Source organism: Mauremys reevesii, linkage group 3 (assembly GCF_016161935.1).
Source record: "Mauremys reevesii isolate NIE-2019 linkage group 3, ASM1616193v1, whole genome shotgun sequence".
Lineage (NCBI taxonomy): Eukaryota > Metazoa > Chordata > Testudines > Geoemydidae > Mauremys > Mauremys reevesii.
The window spans coordinates 25,921,454-25,943,876 of NC_052625.1; the positions used below are offsets into that span (position 1 = coordinate 25,921,454).

The 22,423-nt window shown below is 43.4% G+C and overlaps 1 protein-coding gene across 3 annotated transcripts in view; it reads right to left on the minus strand.

Moving 5' to 3' along the window:
- The window catches only part of CFAP36 (cilia and flagella associated protein 36), a 139,183-nt gene that overhangs the window by 33,271 nt on the left and 83,489 nt on the right, over nucleotides 1–22,423 (minus strand). For all 3 annotated transcript variants that reach the window (XM_039531713.1, XM_039531714.1, XM_039531715.1), the window contains one exon: nucleotides 9,216–9,348. In XM_039531713.1, the coding sequence (XP_039387647.1) occupies nucleotides 9,216–9,348 (133 nt within the window). The remainder of the gene's footprint in view (nucleotides 1–9,215; nucleotides 9,349–22,423) is intronic.

Here is a 22,423-nt window from a genome sequence, read left to right on the forward strand (position 1 = left end):
TTCGGCACCAGGGAGCAGTGGTGCCACGGGTCTCTGCCAGAGTCTTTCTGCAGTGCTGCTTCCACCACTGTCACCGGGGCGCTGCACACCAATGAGCTTGGTACACCATTGGAGGTTGTGGTCTGAGTGCTGCCTCCATAAGGAGCTGCTTGAGATGAAAGTTTCACTCCTTTTTTGTTCGGGGCGAAACACTTTACAAATCCTGCACTTTTCTGTCTGAGGAGCCTCCCCCAGACACTCTAAACAAGCTTTGTGGGAGTCGCCCATTGACATGGGCTTGTTGCAGGGCTTGAACTCCTGAGACTTGGGCATGTAAGCCCCCCAAGGAAACACAGTCGGGGTGGATGGTAAACCTGCCAGCCCAACAGCTAACAAACTAACTATAACAACTAAGAACTAACTAAGAAATACAAAGAACAAACAATCACTGCTAGGGAAACATGAAGAGCTTGCGAAGCAAGACATCACAGTTCCAATGACTGTCACTGGCAGTAAGAAGGAACTGAGGAGGCGCCGGGTCAGCAGGGTCATATATTGAGCACTATGAAGGCACCACTCCAGGGGGATCCACAGCCAACCCGACGGGAGCTGCAACGGGGAAAACTTTCCAACGACTGTGCACGCACACCTAATTGGAATCAATATGAGCAATCACTCAAAGAAGAATGATTCATTTCTTATTTACTAGATAAGTAATTTTACTTGTTATTTGTGTCAAGCTGTATTTGGATGGAAATTCAGATTAAATGAAAAAATGCACAAAAACAGCATTTTATTTTTTTAATGAGATAAAGCTATCTTAAAAGTGCTGGGTACATAAAAAAAAAAGTTCATCAGAAAGTTTATCAAAACATGTTTTGCATTTAAAATGATTATTTTTATACAAACACAGTATTATCTGTAGTTAGTAAACTGAACTCATTTGTTTCTGGCACCATGTCCTTCATGGTGCCAGACTTTAACTCTAGTAGACTTTAGCTCTAGTAGATCTCACCCCCTAACACCTACTTTTTATTCATAGATTGGAAAAGGAAAACAATATTTCCTGCTTTTTCAGCTCCCAATTGTTTCTTAACTTTTAATGAAATAGTAATTGAACTGATCTAGTTGAATAAGCTGAAATGAAAAAAAAATTCTTTCTGCATCTACAGAAGAGGCTACTGGAGTTCAAAGCTAGCTCAGCACTTCCCCAAACTCTGGTTCCAGATTCTTACCCAGAGATTTCCACCGCATCAGTAGTCTGACTTTCTTTAAAAGTTGGCAACAAACATGTACTGCTTAATATTATTTTTTGTATTTAATTTAAATGATTTAATATAGTATAATAACTTTTGGCCTTAACATAGATTGTCAATTTCAAATTTAATTTTAAATACATTTATTTTTAAAAAATAAATGTATTTTAAAAGCCCAATTTAAGTAAAAAATCCAATTTTTATTTTTTGATAGATTTTTATCCACCCTGATTTCAAGAACAGTTCATTTCACTGAAATAAAGCTGTGTGAGAATCAAGCCTCAGTGCACCTATAATCACATCAGTAGATTTTTTTAAGTGAAGTAGAGGCATACTAAATAGATATTATGTTAGGACAGGATTCTTAGCTCAAGAAAAAATTGCTGAATAGACAAAGGAAAGACAAAGATATCCTAGCAACAGATGAGAGACGCACAATAAACGCCAAAGAGTTCCTCTACAGTCAACATTATGATTAAGAAAAAGAAACAGATAGTTGAAGGCAGTAGAGGTTGTTCCCTGTTGGAACTGTCTTTGGAGTAAATGGCTTTGAAACTTTAAGCTAGCAGAATTCCCTATCAGGTCTCATACAAGGGTATGGATCCCAACAGTAGGGATTTCTTACAAAATCTTTGGACAATACATATTGTGTTTACACCTCAAGCTATGAAAGCAGTACTGTGAGTACAGTTAAAATAAATTAGTATTTTGGTCCACCCCAATCATTGTTAGCAAAGAGCTTGCAGCAGCCCTAGCAGAGTCACCAATGTTCATCCAATTTCAGGATCAATACTACAAGACAGCAGAGTTGCAGGGACTAAGCGAGTATAATTCACAACAAATGTGCTCATTCTGTAGGGAATGCTACAACAATCCCAGAGTTCAAAGTATACAAAGTCTCCCCAATGTGTTTCTCCATCATGATCCATGTTGTTCAGCTCTACACCTTCTCAGCCCAGGGGGTAGACAGAATATGTTCCTCACTGGAACCAAAAACCTGTTCCAAAACCCAAATACCAGCTTCCTTTCTGAGACCCAGATCTCAGATCCTTCCTCCAATATTGACAGCTGAAACTCTTTTTAGGGTATGGCAGGTAATTTTCCTCTTCAGTGTGAAAGGTCACTGGTTTCTTCATCCTCTTGCTTTGGTTGCAATACAAACACTCCATCAAAGATTCACATCACAATTGTTAACATTCTATAGAAAATAACACTGGCTTGATCAGACAACACATACATCATGACCTTTAATAAACATAGTCCTTTTTTTTTAAATGATCCAGCCATTTTTCACTGTGTATCTTGTGCACACTTCAAGTCTACCTAGAGGAGCACTCAAGGAGATAAATATATTATGCTGCCAAAAATCATAAACCTGCTCAAAAAGTAAAATTAAGAGATAAAGAAAGAGATAGCAAACCAACTGATCTTGAACCAACGCAGAATGATTCTCTTTGGAGAAAACACAGCTAAGACTGAGTGAACTCTGAACAAGTGATCAACAGTTATGCCTGGTTCTTTAAAAGGGATATTTTCCTACTATATAGAAATGCTGTCTAATTAGCAATGAAAGGTGTAATGCTGACACACATCAGTGATACCAGTCAGTTCTGTGTTCTTGGGGAACCTGGGCACAGTATCCAGTCTGTCTGACTCATGAAAGACACCCACCCCTCGCCTGCCTCTGCTTGAACCAAAACTGACCAAAGACTTGCAGAGAGCAGTGAAGGGTGGTGAGAGACCCACACCTAGACCCCTTCTGACAAGGGTGACAAGATAAGGAAACTCCCCATGCCTCATCTGCATCAAAGATGGGACAGGGAAGCATCTCCATTAGCGTACAGAATGGAGAACAGAGATTCCAAGGCAAGAACTGCACTGTACTCTGGGACCAGAAAAGCAGGGAAGCACTGCATCATGGGGGATCTCTGCTCCAGATGTTAATGAACCTACGCCTGCACACAGCCAGCTCAGCAGTTATCAGACCAATTCTAGTAATAATTCCTTGATTGATATCCAAAATACTGAAGTTGCCTAATTGCACTGTGAGCTCCCTGCAAGAAACATCACCCATAGCTAGGAGTGATCAGCTCCTATTGTCTAGCCTAAAGGAAACCCTTGGATCATCAGTTTACCCATAAACAAATCTAGTGTTCTCCCTTGAACCAATGTCTTTTCCCTACAAAAAAAACCCTACTCACACTCCAGTAAGTGTTCTGATACATGGACCCAAAGTCTGCATCCGTTCCACTGGGATTTCATCTTCTCCTGACTGATAGTGCTGGGGACTCTGCCTGTCTCCAGCACTCTGGACCCTGAACTACCACCATCACCTGGAAACCCCGACCAGTTCAAGCTTCGTGGAGCGGTGAGATGCCTCTCTCTCTCTCTCTCTGTTTTCCTTTCTACCTCAGGTATTGACCTTTAATAAGGTAACTGTTATGTTGGTTTAGGCTCTCCTTGTGTAGTTATCATTATTATTCAATACATAACTTTTATGGTTAAGGTGGTTGCTTCTCTCTCTCTGAACTCTTTGGTGTTTTTATCTTCCCCATTTACTCTGCAGCAACGCTTCTTTTACCTAAGCTAAGTAGTGCCCAAAAACACTGTGGGGTTTGCTCATCAAGTGGGTTACTACCAGTACAATAGTGACGTGAAAGCGGGGATAGGGACATGCTGAACCTGTGACATATGAGGGTGGTAGCTTGAAAGTGCTGCTTGGTCCAGCCTCTTGAGCCCAGGGTCATATAAGGGAGGCAGCTTGAAAGTGCTGCTTGACATGGTCTGCTCAGACACTGTCTGTCTCTCTCTCTCTCTCTCTGTGTGAGTGTAAGAGAGAGAGAGAGAGAGAGACACCTAGGTCCTGCAGGATAGCTCCATTGGGAGGAGACTTGCAGAAGGGAGAAGTAGAGCTCCACATGAAAACACACATGACATAAGCAGTACATTGGTAGAAATATAGAACCTCTCCCCTTCCCCCCCCACACAGAACAGTAACTCTAATAAATTAGCATACCCCAAAGTAACAAGCAAATCTGGTAACATCAGAGAGACAGAATCAATGCAGCTTTATAAAAACTGATTCTGTAGTGAAAATATAGAGTTTATTAATAAAAAACATGTTATATAAATACACACACAGAGGCCAGAATCTTGGCATAATTTAGGATGAAGCCTTTAAAACATGTTAAACAGAAGATGCCGTTTTGTGTTTCACTCAGAGGAGCTGTAGTGTAACTACAGCCTTGAGTAACTACAAGCTTTTGCTAAATTATAAAGTAACTTTTTTCATCTATTTTATATGCTTTATCCCTATACATTATAGAAATCTAATAGATCAAGCTATACTATTTGATATTGTATCACAAGGTAAAATTCTATAACAGAACCCATCATTTGAAGGAAGTTTCAATGCCTAGGCAACTTGACCAGAAAGTACTGAAAAATAGTTCAGACCATGCTGCCTGTTTTAAATAGAAATGCGAGCAATAATATAACTAATCTTTAACTAGGTATAATTGCCAGGTGTTTGTTTTGAATTTAAAAAGCTGATACATTTAAATGGCATCTTGAAAAGCAAATGTGAAGTATAAATCTTTAAAGTGAACCAAATGAAGTGTATAAGATAATGAGGTATGGTCAAATGTATGTCTGGCAGTTTCATAGAGAGAGTTTTGTACATGAAGCAATCATTAACTTCATAACTGAAGTGTAGGGGATAATCAAGTACTGGTAAAGAGGTGTGTACAGCTGTTTTGTACTATTTCATTAAATGTTATCTCTAACTGGTGACTGACCAAGCAAATGAGTCAAATAACTTTATACTGCTGCATGATTAACTACTAAACAAGACAGAATCATTGAACAATGTGAAGAGACTTTACATAAAGCCTCTGTTCTAAGGTCAAATTGGACATTTCTGCAGACAGCTAAAAATGAGGATGAAAGAGCATGGAGTTGTGCAAAGTTGGCCAAAGGACACCTCCACAAAGGGCCAAGAAAAGTAACTTGTGGAAGTAGATCAATGACTGGCACTAAGAGAGCAGATGATCAACATATGGTCCCATGTATATCTCACAAACTGGTAAAACAGAAGATGTTTTGTATGAAGATACTGGAGTTTCCCAGACAAAATTGCAAGTAGTCATAAAGGAGATGCCTTGTTTCCTCAATGGACAATGGTTAGGGACAGAACTTGTATCCTGGCTGGACATTTCAAATCTTCACCAGAAGCTTGGGTCACTTTCTCATTGGCCCACATCAGCTATATCAAGAAGAGGAACAAGGCCATGCATTCAGCAGAAAAATGTATAAAATCTCCTGAGTTGTTCAACACATTGCTTCATGAAGCAGAAACACTTGGACGAGACACACTGAACTGGACTGACCAGCAAGAGCACCCCCAGCTTGGCAACAACTACAGTCTTGTCGCTAACACCCTATTAATTCTGTCTTTGAGAGTTCTGTCAGAGAAGATTGTTGAGAAATCTGGAAAGAGAATAAGAATACTGCTGACATAACAAGTTGAGTGAATAACCTGAATGCACTCCATCAATCTTGAGAAACCAGTCACTGTGATGCTGAGCTGGAGAACCCACCTTCATGCCAGACCAATTGATAAGTAGAAAAATAACTTTTATACATGTATTGGTTTCCTAAGTGGTGACTTGGTTATGTTTAGCTAAATGCTTCTCAGAAAGTACAAACCTAAGTTAAAATCCTCTGAATGACTAAAATGTATGATGCGTATTTGTGTTTCACTAACAAGTTTAGTCTTAGTTATCTAGAAGGTATGCTAAATCAATAAGTAATTAAGAACACTGAGGTAGGAGAAACTAATTACACTTAAACTAAGCCTACTCATTATTGGCATATGCGCAATGTGCCCAGCCATTTAATGGAATCATCATCACCCAAGTGGAGAACCAGCAGCCTGCCATTGAAATAAATAGCAGGCACTCAACAATGATATATGACAGTTGAAGTTGACCACAGCTGCATTGCAGGTGATTAGAAAAATCCCATTTAAAGAGATTGGCCACACAGTTGCCCTGTCCTGTTCGAAACCAGTTCAGAGATGACCACAGGTGCCTTGGCAGATCAAAACCTGGTGGACAGATGGTTGGGTCAGTGATGAGAGAGTGATTAATGACTGTCATCGTTGACCACTCGTTGTGCTAAGCAGATTCCACCATCATGTCCTTTGGTGACATAAATGACCATAAAGGGCATCTAAAAGACAAGTGAGCTAGTGATAGATCAAAGAGGTCTGTATACAATGGCACGTCGCTATTCTCACAGATCTTAGCCAGCAGCATGACAGAGGTGTTTTCACAGCAACTATGGGGTGGTACTTTGTTGCTAAGTATCGGTAGCCATGGCAAGGGAGTTGCCCATAAAGTCCCAGTAACAATACGAATAGCTTTGTTAAGCTCTACATCAACCAGCCTCGTGTTAGAAGAGTGACACCAGACAGGAGTTCAGTACTCTGCTGTTGAATAGCAGAGGGCAAGGGCTAATGATCTAAGTGTCCAGATGCTCGCACCCCAGATTCAACTGGCCAATTTTCTGAGAAGGTTGTTCCAAGTGCTGACTTTTGCTGCTGTCTTCCTCAAGTGGTTGCGGCATGTTAATGTCACACCAAGGTAAAATGGACTTGGATTATGATGCAGTGTGACAGGATGTGAATGACCACTGCAGCGCCCCCTGCTGGATGTCCTAGGGATCAACTCTGCTAACCAGTGCACCCTCTTCTGGTGGCATCTCACCGCCGTCACTTCTGCTCCCAGAACTGTGGCATCCTCTTCAAGACACAGCCATCCGCCTGTGCCACACTCCATGGTCCCCAGTTCCGGAGGATCTGCAATCAGCTGTGCAGCCACTTCCCTCAGTGGCAACTACAGCCCAATGTCTGGCAACTTCCTCAGTAGTGAGGGGTTGGGGGACCTGGGCCCACCCACTACTCTGGGGCTCACCCACTACTGTAGATGGCCACCACTTGCTGCATCCCCTCTGACTCCTCAGTAGATCTCCTTGGGCCAGTTCCCCACAGCCCCGGCACCCTCTTTGCCTCCCGTGAGGAGCTGCCTTTGGTTCCCTGGGTTTCTGCCTGCAGCACTGCTCTGTCTAGGGTGCTTGCTGCTTTCAGCCTGCAAGACAGCCAGTTCTCCTACTTCAAGGTCCAGAGAGTAACTGAAGCCGCTCTGCTCTGCAGCCCGGCCCTGATTGGCTGCTCCTCGCAGTCCCTCTCTGATTGGCTGCCTCCTGCGCAGCCTCCCAAGGGCTCTATTAACCCCTTAGAGCCTAGTATGGGGGCAGGCACCCCATCACATGCCGGTGTTGGCCATTGAGGAAAATGTTTAACTCCTGGCTTGCACTTGCATTGTGCAGACAGAATACACTAGAAACAGTCTCAGAAATGCTCAGTTGCAGGCACCATCGACTACAATAATCTGCCATGAGCTTCACAACTTCATTCAAAACTGTGTCAATTTTAGCTGGATAGATAAACTTGCACGAGCATGTAGCTGGCACATTGTTGAAGTACAGGTTGAACAGTATCAGTGAAAGAACTAAGCCTCGAGAAAGGCTGTTGATCTGACAATTCCAGAAACTACAGCAGTTGCCCATGTGTACTCTAAACTGCCTGTTTGGAGAAAGAGCTCTAGTACTTGAACCACCCAATGCGGGGCAACTTGAGAGAGTTTAAACAAAAGGCCTCTGTGCAAAACTGTATCATAGGCGGCAGTCAAATCCAGGAAGACTGCTTCTGTCTTTAGATTTTGTAGAAAACCATTTTCGATAAAGGTGGTGGTGGATTTGATCACAGGTGTTGCATTCTTTTCTAACCCCTGCCTGCTCAACTTTCAAGACATCGTCCAAATACGGAGCGATTTGTTGGAGGATCAAATGCTCAAACACCTTGAAATACACTGACAGCAAGGATACTTGATGGTAACTCAATACGTTGTAGGGGTTCTTGCCCAACTAAGCCTACTACTACTTGTAATAGGTAACTTTGCTTCCCAATAGCAAAAGTTACTGTGAGAAACCCCTAGAAGTCACACAGATGTTGTCAAGACAACTGACAACTTCTTAGACAAAAAGCAGCAGCAGCTTTGAATTGGCTTGTAAACTAGAGAATTTATCACTATTTGAACCTTTGGTTAAAGTGGTATAAGAGCCCACCATCACTGGTGAAATTCCAGTGAAATTAGAATCTGCATATTATGTTTTGGTTTTAATGTGAGAATTTTGTGTGGTGTAAGTGGCAAAGCTTGGGTATGAATATTACCTGGGCAAGGTAGTTTTGAACTGAATTAACATTCATTGACAATTAGGTAACTTATCTAAATTTCTAAATTCTACTGCAGAATTGTTTGGATGAACAGACATGAGCAGTTCCATAATTCCACGGGCATATAAACTTGATTGAAAATAAGAATCTATGTCTAAGGATCCATAGTTCCAAGTTGATAGCAAAGTCACCCACCAAGACTAGCACAGAATTAGGTTAAAAGTTTGCCTTTGTAACAAGATTGTGATATGACTCTGAATTAACTCAACTGATTTATTATCTCTTCAAAATTGTAACATTCCACACTGAGGTCAATTTTTGACATTGTGAACATCTAATCATCTTTTGCTTTCTGCAATTTCTTATTTACTTTAAAAGCTATTTTGGCTAAGACAACTCATAAAATTATAATAATTTTCTAGTCTGTTCATTAGCCAAGGAGCACAGATCCAAAGTACAGTAAGAAACCTAGTAGAGGTAACTGGTTAATTAAATTATTATATTAATTATACAAATTATAAATTTGTTTTATAACCTCTGTTTCATTTTATTTCTTTTTTTTTCCAGGTATGTGAAAGGTAAACTTCTTTGCTGAAAAATTAAGACTCCTATTTCTCTATAATGAGTAGAGATGAGCAGGCTAATTATAATGTAATACATAAAATACTTTCAAGTAACATTACCTAATGATAATTTTGCAATTTCTTCAAAATCATCAACTCTCTCAATATCTTCAGTGGATTCCTTAACTTTTGCTTCTCTTGAATATCCGGGACAGCCGTATGTAACATCTGATGACTTCAATTTATCATGTGTCTTAGAATTAAAAACAAAAGAGTTTGTTACATTTTCTAATAATGTATCTTAGGCATTAAAAATATCAAACAAGAATAAAATATGAACTGTTGGATTGTCAGAGATGGTTATTAACTTTTTGATGAATTATTAATGCTGTCGCGCCCATGTGCTATACTATGGAGGTAACAAAGAGAAAACGCTTTACTCACTACTAACAGGAAGTCTCCTGCTGACTCACTACCATAAATTAAAAGACCTGAGATGATTCAAGATGTTCCTCCTAACCCAGAACCACTGAAATTTAGAATTTCAGGTAGGTTGGTGTTTGCCTCCATGCCATATAAAGAGATTTGATGCCATACTTCATGTGTGACTATGTGGGCAGATTTCTGCTGTTCTACCATCAGTATATCAGAGAAATATGAACCTGAATCAGGAGATAGGGGCATGTGTGTGTGTCTGTAGAAAAGATACCACAATAGCAGATACCACAATAGCAGAACTTTAGTTAATGGAAAGGAAAATCTGTTACCCAATGATATCCTTTTTGGGAATAATCTCTCCTCCATTCTGAGACATTTGGGCTTGCCTCTCACACTCTCCGTCGTTGCAAATTCTCCATACTGGGGGGCACAATCTAAAGGGGGGGGGCATGTGACCAACCATCTCCTGTGCCCAGCAACCCCTCCCCCCACCCTGTGCCCAGGCTGGGGCCATCGCTCACTCTCTGCCCCACCAGAGTTATCTGTGTGGGGAGGGAGACTCTGTCCTTCTCCCGCTGCGCCACCCCCTTCCCCAACTTGTTTGACTGCTGTCTCTGGCAGCTGGGCCTGGGCAGGGAGTGGGAGGGAGCCGCTTCTCACATGGCTCAAGGTAACTGCTCCAGGTCACTGATCTGTGCAGCACAGCAGCTGCCTGAGAAAGAGTCTAGCGGTGGCAGCAGGCCACCCCCCAACCTGGGCCAGCTGCTGGAAACGGCCCAAGCGAACCAGAAACGTGCCAGGGAGAAGAGGGGACTCCGGCTTTCTCGGCCCCTGTCCCTGCAGCTGGGCCTGGGCGGGGGTAGGGCGGAGGGAAAGGGGAGGGGCACATGGCCCGCCATTGCCAGACTCTTTCTCAGGCAGCAGCTGTGCTGCACAGAGCAGCAACCCACAGTGGCTGGCATGAGAAGCAGCTGGTCCCACCCTCTCTGTTCCCTGTCTGGGCCCAGGTTCCAGGGACAGGGACCAAGCATGTCAGAAGACAGACACAGAAGGAGAAGGACGGAGCCCCTTCTCCCTCCACCAAGCCAGTCTGGGGGGACATTTCACCTCATATGCCCCCCCTACACATCACATCTGCTAGAGGCAGTTCAGATTTGTCCACAGAATGGCAAGGCTTACCCCATCCATACCATCATCAGGCCAGAAAAGCTGTACAGAAACACTAAATTCTTTTTAGTAGATAACTCTAAACAGAAATGCTTTCTTGAACTATGAAACTATATACAGCACACTCCCATTTATCCCAATGGCCTAGAGGGTATCCAAAACTTTCAGATAACCAGTGTTCAGTTAAATAGAAAAGCTATTTTGAGCACTTTTTCTTTTCAAAATTGTCCTGCCAAGCTGCTGCTGAAATAGGATTAGGTCACAGTAACTGCAAGTAATCATTCAGAACCACTATACAAATACAAAGTTGTTGATTAACTAATTGAGAAGTGACTGGCAGGTAATAAACATAAACCTACATGAGCAACACACTGTGGATTCTGTAACTAGATTTTTGAAAAAAGGTAAGTTCAAATAACTGGAATCATACTGTATATATATGGATCTGGAAAAAGACTGCTGTACTGATACCTGAAGAACATATCTCAAGTGGGGCAGACTGAGGTAGAAATGGAGCCCCAAAAGAAAAATCTTCAGGTAACAAATTTTCCATTCTGGCTCCTGATGTCAACCCCAGTTCTCAGATATCTGGTATGTAGCTAGCTATAAGGAAAGATAGTTGGAATGAAGGGATAAGAAAGAAGGTTCTCCCTTTCCTAAAATTAGCAGCTTTAATCTTTTGGGACCACTGGGTGGAACACTTTCCTGACAAATGCTACTGCTACTAGGAATGGAAGGCCAATCCTGCAATGTTTTATAAAGGTATCGATGGACAATTGGGTGTCCAATTTCAGATTTACTCAGATATGGCTGTTGTCCTTTCTGTCCAGGCAGCAGCAAAGGAATGTACTGAGTGGATTCCTATTCCTCCTGGGTCCAGTTTATCTGCAGCTGCATACTGGTTGATGATGTAGCACTTAATCCAGCAAAATATGAAGGATTTAGATGCTTTTAGGCCACACATTTAGGCGCAAAACCAAATAAGGATGATTTCCCGAAATGATCAGTTGCACTAACGTAAATTTAAATAGCTCTTTTCAAATCTAGCATGTGAGATGCTTTTTCTTTGGACTCTAGGAAGAATGATCTCCTGTGATATAGGAAAGAGAAATTATTTTGTAACAAAGTACTCTGGAGTACAAAGAATACACCTTCATGAAACACGCAGTATGGTATGTGTCTTCTAACAGCAGAGGATTTGTAACTCTTGTCACCAGTGTGACTGTGAACAGAAAGCACGTCTTTAAGAAGAGGCAATAAAGGAAATTAGATGCCATAAGTTTGAATGGATGGGATGTCCAAGCACTGCGAACAGGTTCCAGGTTGGGGAGGTGGAAAATACATTGTGATGGCAGCATGTTCTCGCCCATTTTAACTAGGGAAGGGGACTTTTTGTGGGGTGTGCAGCTGGAGAGTAGAGTACTTTTGGTCAACAGTGGGAAACAGAATGGTTGGGGCACCTGTACAGGGCAGGAGTTGGAAAATAGTTTGGGGAAAACAGTAAACAAAAACAAACAAGTTGTATACTTTTCAAGATTTGCTTATATGTTGTCTGTCTTGTATAGTTAGATTTTAAGTCCTTTGGAGGCTCAACTGTTTGTACTGTACCTAGCACAATGGACCCTCAATCTCTGTAGGGCCTCTAGGTACTATTGTTATACAAATAATGATGATGACTTGGTTTAGACAGATGTATTGGAACCCTCACGTCCCTGAATGATCTACCAGAGACTTCGATGAGCCTGCATTTCAGATTGTTCTTAGAACTAAGATGTAAATTGCAAGTGTGTGTGAAGTTTTATGTCAAAATCAAGGCCATCTAGTAAGAAATCTAGCAGAAATTGGATGACTGGTTTCTGAGGGTTGATCTTACTAATAGTGACAACAGGAACAGAATTTTGTCCCCCTTTTGTGGAAGCCAAAACGGTGGAAGGCTTGCAAGAGACTAGGAAAGTCTCATACTTTGGAAGGATCTTGTTCAGGACTTGCCATTCAACAGCCAACTGTCACATTCAGTTACTCTGGGTTGGAATGCAGAAGCAAGGCCTGCAATAGAAGATCCTCTCTGCTGAACAGACATTCTGGGGACTTCTATGACACTTCCACTTGGTATGTGAATCGGTTTCCTTTGCCAGTGTGGGGTGATGAAAATATCCACCTTTCCCCTTTTCCAGTTTATTGAGCTCACTCTTCATAGCATTAGAAGAGAGAAAGCATAAAAAAGCAAATTCAGCCATCTCTGTGCCAAAGCCTTTGTTCCCAGATATCTAGGATCTGCTTACTTGGTGAAGAACTTTGTCACATTTCAACTGGCTAATAGCTCACAGTTTAGCCAGTCCACTTTTGTGTCCAGTTGTGACGAAGTGGGACTGGTTTTAATGTTCCCTCTGAATACTGTGTGGGGGCCTCAGCTCTGGCCGACCCTCTGTTGCCTAGCAACTAATGGCCAGGCCCTTCCCCCCTGCAAGGGGATGCTAAAGGTGTTGGAGACAGAGAGATCAGGTGACCTCCTGGCCCGGGAAAGAGAGACAGCCCAGAGAAGAGGGGCTGGAGGGGATTTGGTAGTTTTTGGAAGCTGGCTGGAAAATGGAGGGGAGCTCCGAGGAGGCTCGGGCCTCCCAGCGGGGCTGTGGCCTCCCTGGGGCCCCAAATGGACCTAAGGGGGGTCCTTGCTGTCTGTACTGGCAAGACCTGTTTTGGACTGTGTTCCTGTCATCTAAATAAACCTCTGTTTTACTGGCTGGCTGAGCGTCATGTCTGACTGCAAGGTGGGGGTGCAGGACCCTCTGGCTTCCCCAGGACCCCGACTGGGTGGACTCGCTGTGGGAAGCACACGGAGGGGCACATGCTGAATGCTACATGTGAGCTTCCTGCCCTAAAGATAGTCTGCTCCAAGGGAGAGGAGGCTCCCCAAAGTCCTGACTGGCTTTGTGCGGAGCAGTTCCAGAGCATCGCCCAGGGACTCCATGACACCAGTGTCCCTTTTATATGGTTTGCCCTGATGGAGACTAAGTGACATTCTGCCTGGGAGAAGTGCTCTGGTCTTTAGCTTCTGGTATCATAGAATCATAGAATATTAGGGTTGGAAGGGACCTCAGGAGGTCATCTAGTCCAACCCCCTGCTCACAGCAGGACCAATCCCCAACTAAATCATCCCAGCCAGGGCTTTGTCAAGCCTGACCTTAAAAACCTCTAAGGAAGGAGATTCCACCACCTCCCTAGGTAACCCATTCCAGTGCTTCACCACCCTCCTAGTGAATTTTTTTTCCTAATATCCAACCTAAACCTCCCCCACTGCAACTTGAGACCATTATGCCTTGTTCTGTCATCTGGTACCACTGAGAACAGTCTATAATATATAATTGGAGATATACCTATCTCCTAGAACTGGAAGGGACCTTGTAGGGTCATCGAGTCCAGCCCCCTGTCTTCACTAACAGGACCAAGTACTGATTTTTGCTCCAGATCCCTAAATGGCCCCCTTAAGGATTGAACTCACAACCCTGGGTTTAGCAGGCCAATGCTCAAACCACTGAGCTACCCCTCCCCCATAGATCCATCGTGTTTGGAACCCCCTTTCAGGTAGTTGAAAGCAGCTATCAAATCCCCCCTCATTCTTCTCTTCTGCAGATTAAATAATCCCAGTTCCCTCAGCCTCTCCTCATAAATCATGTGCTCCAGCCCCCTAATCATTTTTGTTGTCCTCCGCTGGACTCTTTCCAATTTTTCCACATCCTTCTTTTAGTCTTGGGGCCCAAAACTGGACACAGTACTCCAGATGAGACCTGACCAATGCTGAATAGAGGGGAATGATCATGTCCCTCAATCTGCTGGTAATAGCCCTACTTATACAGCCCAAAATGCCGTTAGCCTTCTTGGCAACAAGGGCACACTGTCAACTCATATCCAGCTTCTTGTCCACTGTAACCCCTAGGTCCTTTTCTGCTGCAGAACTGCTGCCTAGCCATTCGGTCCCTAGTGCAGCCGTGCATTGGATTCTTCCGTCCTAAGTGCAGGACTCTGCACTTGTCCTTGTTGAACCTCATCATATTTCTTTTGGCCCAATCCTCTAATTTGTCTAGGTCCCTCTGTATCCTATCCCTACCCTCCAGTGTATCTACCACTCTTCCCAGTTTAGTGTCATCTGGACACTTGCTGAGGCTGCAGTCCACGCCATCCTCCAGATCATTAATAAAGATATTGAACAAAACCAGCCCCAGGACCCTTGGGGCACTCCGCTTGATACCGGCTGCCAACTAGACATGGAGCCATTGATCACTATCCATTGAGCCTGACGATCTACCCAGCTTTCTATCCACCTTATAGTCCATTCATCCAGCCCATACTTCTTTAACTTGCTGGCAAGAATACTGTGGGAGACCGTATCAAAAGCTTTGCTAAAGTCAAGGAATAACACGTCCACTGCTTTCCCCCTCATCCACAGAGCCAATTATCTCATTATAGAAGGCAATTAGGTTAGTCAGGCATGACTTGCCCTTGGTGAATCCACGCTGACTGTTCCTGATCACTTTCCTCTCCTCTAACAGTATCCTGTTGCTGGGTTACTGAATCAGGATATGCTCATTCCTCAAGTGATCCTGAAAGTCCTGAAGGGTTGTGATTGCTCTAATTTCTAGGAAGCTTGTGCTCTGAAGCCTGTTTGAGTATGACCAAATCCTTAGGTATTGTTTTGTCTCTGATGTGCTCCCCACACTGAGATACTGAGAGGCTGGCATCCATTGCCAAGATTTTGGAGTCCAGATAGCAAAGAGAGGATGCAGCCACCATATGGGCTTTCAATTTCCACCAAGTGACAGACTGAATCACTCTATTCTATGACCCAATAAATATTTTGGCTAACATTTTCAAAAGCACCTAAGTGACTTCGGAGCCAAAGTCCCATTTTCAAAAGTGACATAAAAATGTCATTGACTTTTAATGAGACTTAAACCACTAAGTGCCATTTGAAAATGGGACTTAGATGCTTTTCTATATTTGACACTGTCTTCTCACTGCCTCTACCACATGCAGAAAAAACTGAGCTTGAGAGTCCTTTCCCCAGAAAAATGATAGCCTATACAATTTCTGCAATGGACAGCCTCTCCTTCTTTTAATCAACATTAATCACTGCTACTGAGTTGGCTGTTTTGTAGCCTCTCAGAATGACCTATAGGCTACAATGCCTAAGATGTTCATTATGTACAACACATACCATTCTGAAGAGTCAGTCATATGGGGTAAGAGTCTCACTACGGCCCCTTAACACTGGGTAAAATGGCTAAAGCACTATAAAAGGGCTATAAATACCCTGTGGATCTATCCATGAAAAAATTCCCTGGCACAAGCATAGCAGAAGACAGCTGTAAGACAGCTTTCCAAAGACACCACCACACCCCGCCCCCAACCCTGTCACAGCGGAGGCAAGACCAGAGGCAGGAAATGCATGTCAGAATGTGGTTGGAGCACAGCACAGTGATAAAGCTGAGTAGCACTGCAGCCATTAGGACAGCCCACAGAGGCTGCTGTAACTTAGACCCCAAGAACATCTAAATTATTCTGGGGGCCACTGTCATGCCCAGAGCAGCCCAGGATCGGAAATGTGCAAAGGCAACGTAGAGTTTAGCAGCTTAACAGGGCAGCACAGAATCTCACCCCTAGGCTCTAATTTCCAAGAAGTCAGGCATATAACTTTGAAAAACAAGAACCCACTGACCTAAGAAAGTAAATATAAAAGTCAGCAAAGTATCTAAAAGCTTAGGAAAAGCCAGACAGTTCCTTCAGGATAAAAGATAGCCTTATGTTTCCAAGGAAAGTTCTCCTTTGAAGGAGAGTGTGTCTTTTGTAGGATTTGAAAATGTGTGAAAAGTTTGACAGGTGGGAAATATAATAGTCCCATTGATTTCAACAACACTATTTGTGGAGGTAGGAAAAAGTTTGGCGCAAAGTGAGTAATGAGGATAAGATTTCAGTGCCTCCAGCACCAAAAGTGTGCCAATATATAACAAGACGCATCCAGCCTGAAGTGTACTTATTCCACTTTTGACACTGAAAATTTAAATATTAAAAAATAAGATAGTTAATGGAAAGGCCTGGCACACAGTTTTAGCCCTGGTGTTGCCTAGAGCTGCTGCTTCCGGCCATCTGGTAGCAAAGTCCACAAAAGTCAGTATGTACTGCTTTCCTCTGGGGGTCTTCTTTGGGAAAGGACCCATAATAGCCACAGCTACTCGCTGAAACGGGACCTCAATTATGGGAAGTGGCTGGAGGGGCCTTGACCTGGTCCTGAGGCTTTCCTACCTTTTGGCATACCTCACAAGACCGGACATACTTGGCAACGTCCTTGCCCATCCCCTCCCAGTCGAAGGACCTTCCCAACCTGTCCTTGCTTTTGTTCACCCCAGAATGGCCACTGGGATGATCATGGGCTAAGCTTAAGAGCTTTTCCTGGTACTTAGTTGGAACCACCAACCGTTTTTGAGGATGCCAGCCTTCCTGGTGTCCACCAGAAAGAAGCTCTTTATATAAAAATCCTTGTTCTACAACAAACCGGGATCGGTTAGAAGAGCTGAGAGGCGGTGGGTTGCTCCGTGCCGCCGCCCAAGCTTTCTTAAGGCTGTCATCGGCTTCCTGCTCAGTCTGGAACTGTTCCCTTGAGGCTGGAGACACCAGTTCCTCCATAGACTGTGGACTTGGGCTTGATCCCTCTGGAAGCGATGTAGGTGATGAGGTTGTTTCCGTTGGCTGTGGACCGCTCTCCCCTGGTGCACTAGGTGATATTTCAGGCTCTGGCTGAGCCTCTTGGGGTAGGGTTGTCTGCTGCTTCTGCCAGTTCAGGCTCGTTGGTGCCCTCTGGCGGTGGAGTTGCAAGCGCTGGAGTCAGTGCTGACACTGGTTGTTCTTCCAGTTCCGGTTCTGGGACTGGAGGTACTATGGCTGCAGTAGTTGTTGGCATGGGATCCAGTTGCACCACCTCTGTCTGGGTCTCTGGTAACACAGATGGGGTCTTGGTGGATGGCTCAGGAACAAGGATGGGTTCGGCAGCTCGTCTGGCTTGGCTGCGTGTAACCACTCCCACTGTTTTGGGGTGCTCAACTTGGTTGGCCAAGTCTTCCCCTAGTAGCATGGGGATAGAATAATTGTCATAGACAGCAAAAGTTCACTTTCCTGACCAGCCCTTGTACTGGACAGGCAATTCCGCTGTAAGTAAGCTTACAGATTTTGATATGAAGGGGTGGATTGTCACTTTGGCTTTCTGGTTGATGAATTTGGGGTCCACGAAGGCTCGGTGGATAGCTGACACATGTGCTCCAGTGTCTCTCCATGCGATAACCTCCTTTCCGTCCACTCTCAAAGTTTCCCTACGGTGTAAGGGTATTTGAGAGACATCTAGGTCTGGGTTTCTCTGGTGTGAAGGTGCACGGAGTTGCACTCGGTTTAGGTTCTTTGGGCATTTGGCTTTGATATGCCCCAGTTCATTACATTTAAAACATCGCCCAGTTGACGGGTCACTGGGCCGATGAGGATTACTGGAGACTGGTGAGGTAGAAGAAGAGGTAGGTTGTGGCTGTCCTTGGGTTGTAGGTGTGGGCTTGATTGGTCCTTAATGGTAGGGTTTAGTGTCGGTGTGTACCCTGTGGGATTCGCTCCCCTTGACAGTAGCTTTCTTGTTCTCTGCTACTGCCATCCATTTGGCTCCAATCTCCCCTGCCTCAGTGAGATTTTTTGGTTTTCCATCTTGTATGTAGCGTGTAATGTCCTCAGGAACACCATCCAAGAACTGCTCCATCAGTATCAGGAGGTTTAGGTCGTCTATGGATTTAACATTGGCTCCTGATAACCAGGAAAAATAATGCTTTTCAAGGTAGGAGGCGTGTTTTGGAAATGACACCTCTGGTTTCCATTTCTGGGCTCTGAAACGCTGACGGGCGTGATCAGGGGTTATGCCCATTCTGTATCTGGCCTTGGTTAGGAACAGTCTATAGTCGTTCATTTTGTCCTTAGGCATTTCAGCTGCCACCAGTAATAATTCTCCGCAGCGCTGTGACCTCAGCTCTACCATGTATTGGGCTTCAGGGATGCTGTACCCAATGCAGGCCCTTTCAAAGTTTTCTAAGAAGGCCTCAACGTCATCACCTGTCTTGTAGGCGGGAAATTTTTTCCGAGAAGGTTGATCAGTAGTTGGAAGAGGGGTTGGATTGGTTGGATCATGCTGCTTAGCCTTTTCTAATTCCAGAGCCTGCTGGTGGGCCTCCCTCTGGATCTCCATTTCTCTGTCTTTTAACTGCATTTGTCTCATGTGCTCAGCCTCCTTGGCTATGTGGTCCGCCTCTTTGGCTTCCATCTCTCTCTTGTGGATAGCTTCTTCCCTGGCCCTTTCTGCATTAATTAGTTCCATCCGTCTTTGATGTTCTTTTTCTTTTTCTTCAGCCTCCAGCCTGGCCAGGTTGAGTTTGTTAATTGTTTCACCATTACTCATGATTGTGTGCCTTCTGGTGCTGGCCACACCCCTCTGCAGTCAGTGATATTTCTGGGTGGTTTGGTAGTGCTTGCCACACCCCTCTGCAGTCAGTGCACTTTCTGTGTTGCTTGCTTCAGTTCCTAACCCTGTCTATCATCGACTAAACAAAGAAAAATCAAATCTATTGTTTTGCAAATTGTGTTCTGTGGGAATGACTGTGCTTTTGACCGAGAAAGAAAGAAAAAAAAATTCTTTCCCCCTCCTCCCAAGAGCAAGACAAACCGGTTTAACCAGTGTCTCTCGCCCTTGCTAAGTAGCTCTCAGTATGGGGTCTCCTGAAACAAAGGCTTGTCAGAAAACCTTACCCCTCCTTTTCCTCCAAGGTGCTTTTTGAAGCAACCAGAAAGAAAAGGAAAAGAAAAAATCCTTCTCTAACAAAGTATGTCAGAGGACTGTATTTCCTCCAGCTAAACCTAGCTGAAAAACTGCTCCAAAAAACAATCTCCCCCTCCTTGCTCCCAAGAAGGTGGAAAACCTGTCTTGCAACTCTCTCTCGCAATTGCTAAGTACCCTCTCAGCAGGGTGTTCCTTGTAACAAAAGCCTGGTTAGAAAAACTGTATTCCCTTCAGCCAACCTAGCTGAAACTCCTTCTAACCCTGAAAACTGCTTCAAAACTGCCTTTTGGTAGAAAAGCCTTGCCTCTGTATGGCTCTCAGGTTCGTCACCGCTGCCAACCATGTCATAGGTCTCACCCCCACTTAGAGCTGTTGGGTTCCAAAATGGGGACCTGCAGTGGTTCCCCTAAACTAAAATCCTAGTTTAGATCTGGTAAAAGCTGCCACCACCCAATAATGTACGAGTATTGGGACACAGTCTTTCCCCAAAATCCTTGGGGATCCCAAGAGCCCCAAATGCATGGAGTTCTTACACCTAGGAGAAATAAACCATTCCCCACTGCTTCCTCCCCCCTCCCTTTTCCTAGGAGAGATACCGGAATCCAACTACAGAGGGATACCTCCCTCCTCCCCTTTCCCTGAGAATCCACCCAAGGAAAGATCAACCAAGTCCTTTACAGAAAAGATTTATTAAAGAATAAAAAGAAAGTAACTGTCTCTGTAACCAAGATGGAACATTACACAGGGTCTAAACTTATCAATCTCTGGAGAGAATTCCCCCTCCTTTCTTTCTCAGTAAAAGCAATAACACTACAGAATTAAAGATATTCTATAGCAAAACACAGAATTGCAAATACAAAAATAAAAGTATAAGAATACTAGTTCCTTGCTAATACTCACTAGCTTGAATAGAAGAATTTATTGCAGAAACCTGGGAGGACTTGATTAAGATGTCTGGGCTCCCTCAACTCCCAAGAGAGACTCTCTAAAAAAACAAAAGAACAGAAAAAAAAACTTCCCTCCACAGGGATTTGAAATTATCTTGTCCCTGATTGGTCCTCTGGTCAGGTGTCCACAGGTACTGCTTGTTAACCCTTTACAGGTCGAAAAAAACCCTTAACCCTTAACTAACTGTTTATGACATGGACATGAAGCATTTTCAGCATGAATTTATACAATTTAAATTCCACTTTACAACTTTATTTTACAGTAGAACCTCAGAGTTACAAACACCTTGGGAATGTAGGTTGTTTGTAACTCTGAAATGTTCGTAAGAACATAACATAAGAAAGGCTATACTGGGTCACACCAAAGATCCATCTAGCCCAGTATCCTGTCTTCTGACAGTGACCAATGCCAGGTGCCCCAGAGGAAATGAACAAAACAGGTAATCATCAAGTGATCAATCCTCTGTCGCCCATTCCGAGCGTCTGGTAAACAGAGGGTAGGGACACCATCCCTGTCCATCCTGGCTAATAGCCATTGAGGGACCTATCCTCCATGAACTTATCTAGTTTGTTTTTTAACCCTGTTATAGTCTTTGCCTTCACAACATCCTCTGACAAGGAGTTCCACAGGTTGACTGCATTGTGTGAAGAAATATTTCCTTTTGTTTGTTTTAAATCTGATGCATACTAATTTCATTTGGTGACCCCTAGCTTTTGTGTTATGAGAAGGAGTAAATAACACTTCCTTATTTACTTCCACACCACCAGTCATGATTTTATAGACCTCTATCATATCCCCCTTTAGTCGTCTCTTTCCAAGCTGAAAAGTCCCAATCTTATTAATCTCTCCTCACATGGCAGCCGTTCCATACCCCTAATCATTTTTGTTGCTCTTTACTGAACCTTTTCCAATTCCAATATATCTTTTTTGAGATGGGGCAACGATATCTGCATGCAGTATTGAAGATTTGGGCATACCATCGATTTATATAGAATGGCATAGAATATCAATATGATATTTTCTGTCTTATTAGCTATCCCTTTCTTAAAAATTGCAAACATTCTGTTCGCTTTTTTGACTGCCGCTGCACACTAAATGGATGTTTACAGAGAGCTATCCACAATGACTCCAAGATCTCTTTCTTGATTGGTAACAGCTAATTTAGACCACATCATTTTATATGTATAGTTGGGATTATGTTTTCCAATGTGCATTACTTTGCATTTATCAACACTGAATTTCATCTGCCATTTTGTTGCCCAGTCACCCAGTTTTGAGAGATTCTTTTATAGCTCTTCGTAATCTGTCTGGGATTTAACTATCTTTAAGTAGTTTTGTATCATCCGCAAATTTTGCCACCTCACTGTTTACCCCTTTTTCCAGATCATTTATGAATATGTTGAATAGGACTGGGTCCAGTACAGACCCTGGGTGACACCACTATTTACTCTCTCCATTCTGAAAATTGACCATTTATTCCTAACCTTAGTTTCCTACCTTTTAACCAGTTACTGATCCATGAGAGGACCTTCCCTCTTATCCCATGACAGATTACTTTGCTTAAAAGCCTTTGGCGAGGGACCTTGTCAAAGACTTTCTGAAAATCTAAATACACTATATCCACTGGATCCCCCTTGTCCACATGCTTGCTGACCCCCTAAAAGAATGCTAGTAGATTGGTGAGGCATGATTTCCTTTTGCAAAAACTCTGTTGACTTTTCCCCAATAAATCATGTTCATCTATGTGTCTGATATTTCTGTTCTTTACTGTAGTTTCAATCAGTTTGCCTGGTACTGAAGTCAGGCTTACTGGCCTGTAATTGCCAGGATCATCTCTGGAGCCCTTTTTAAAAATTGGCATCACTTTAGCTATCCTCCAATCATTTGGTACAGAATCTGATTTAAATGATAGGTTACAGAC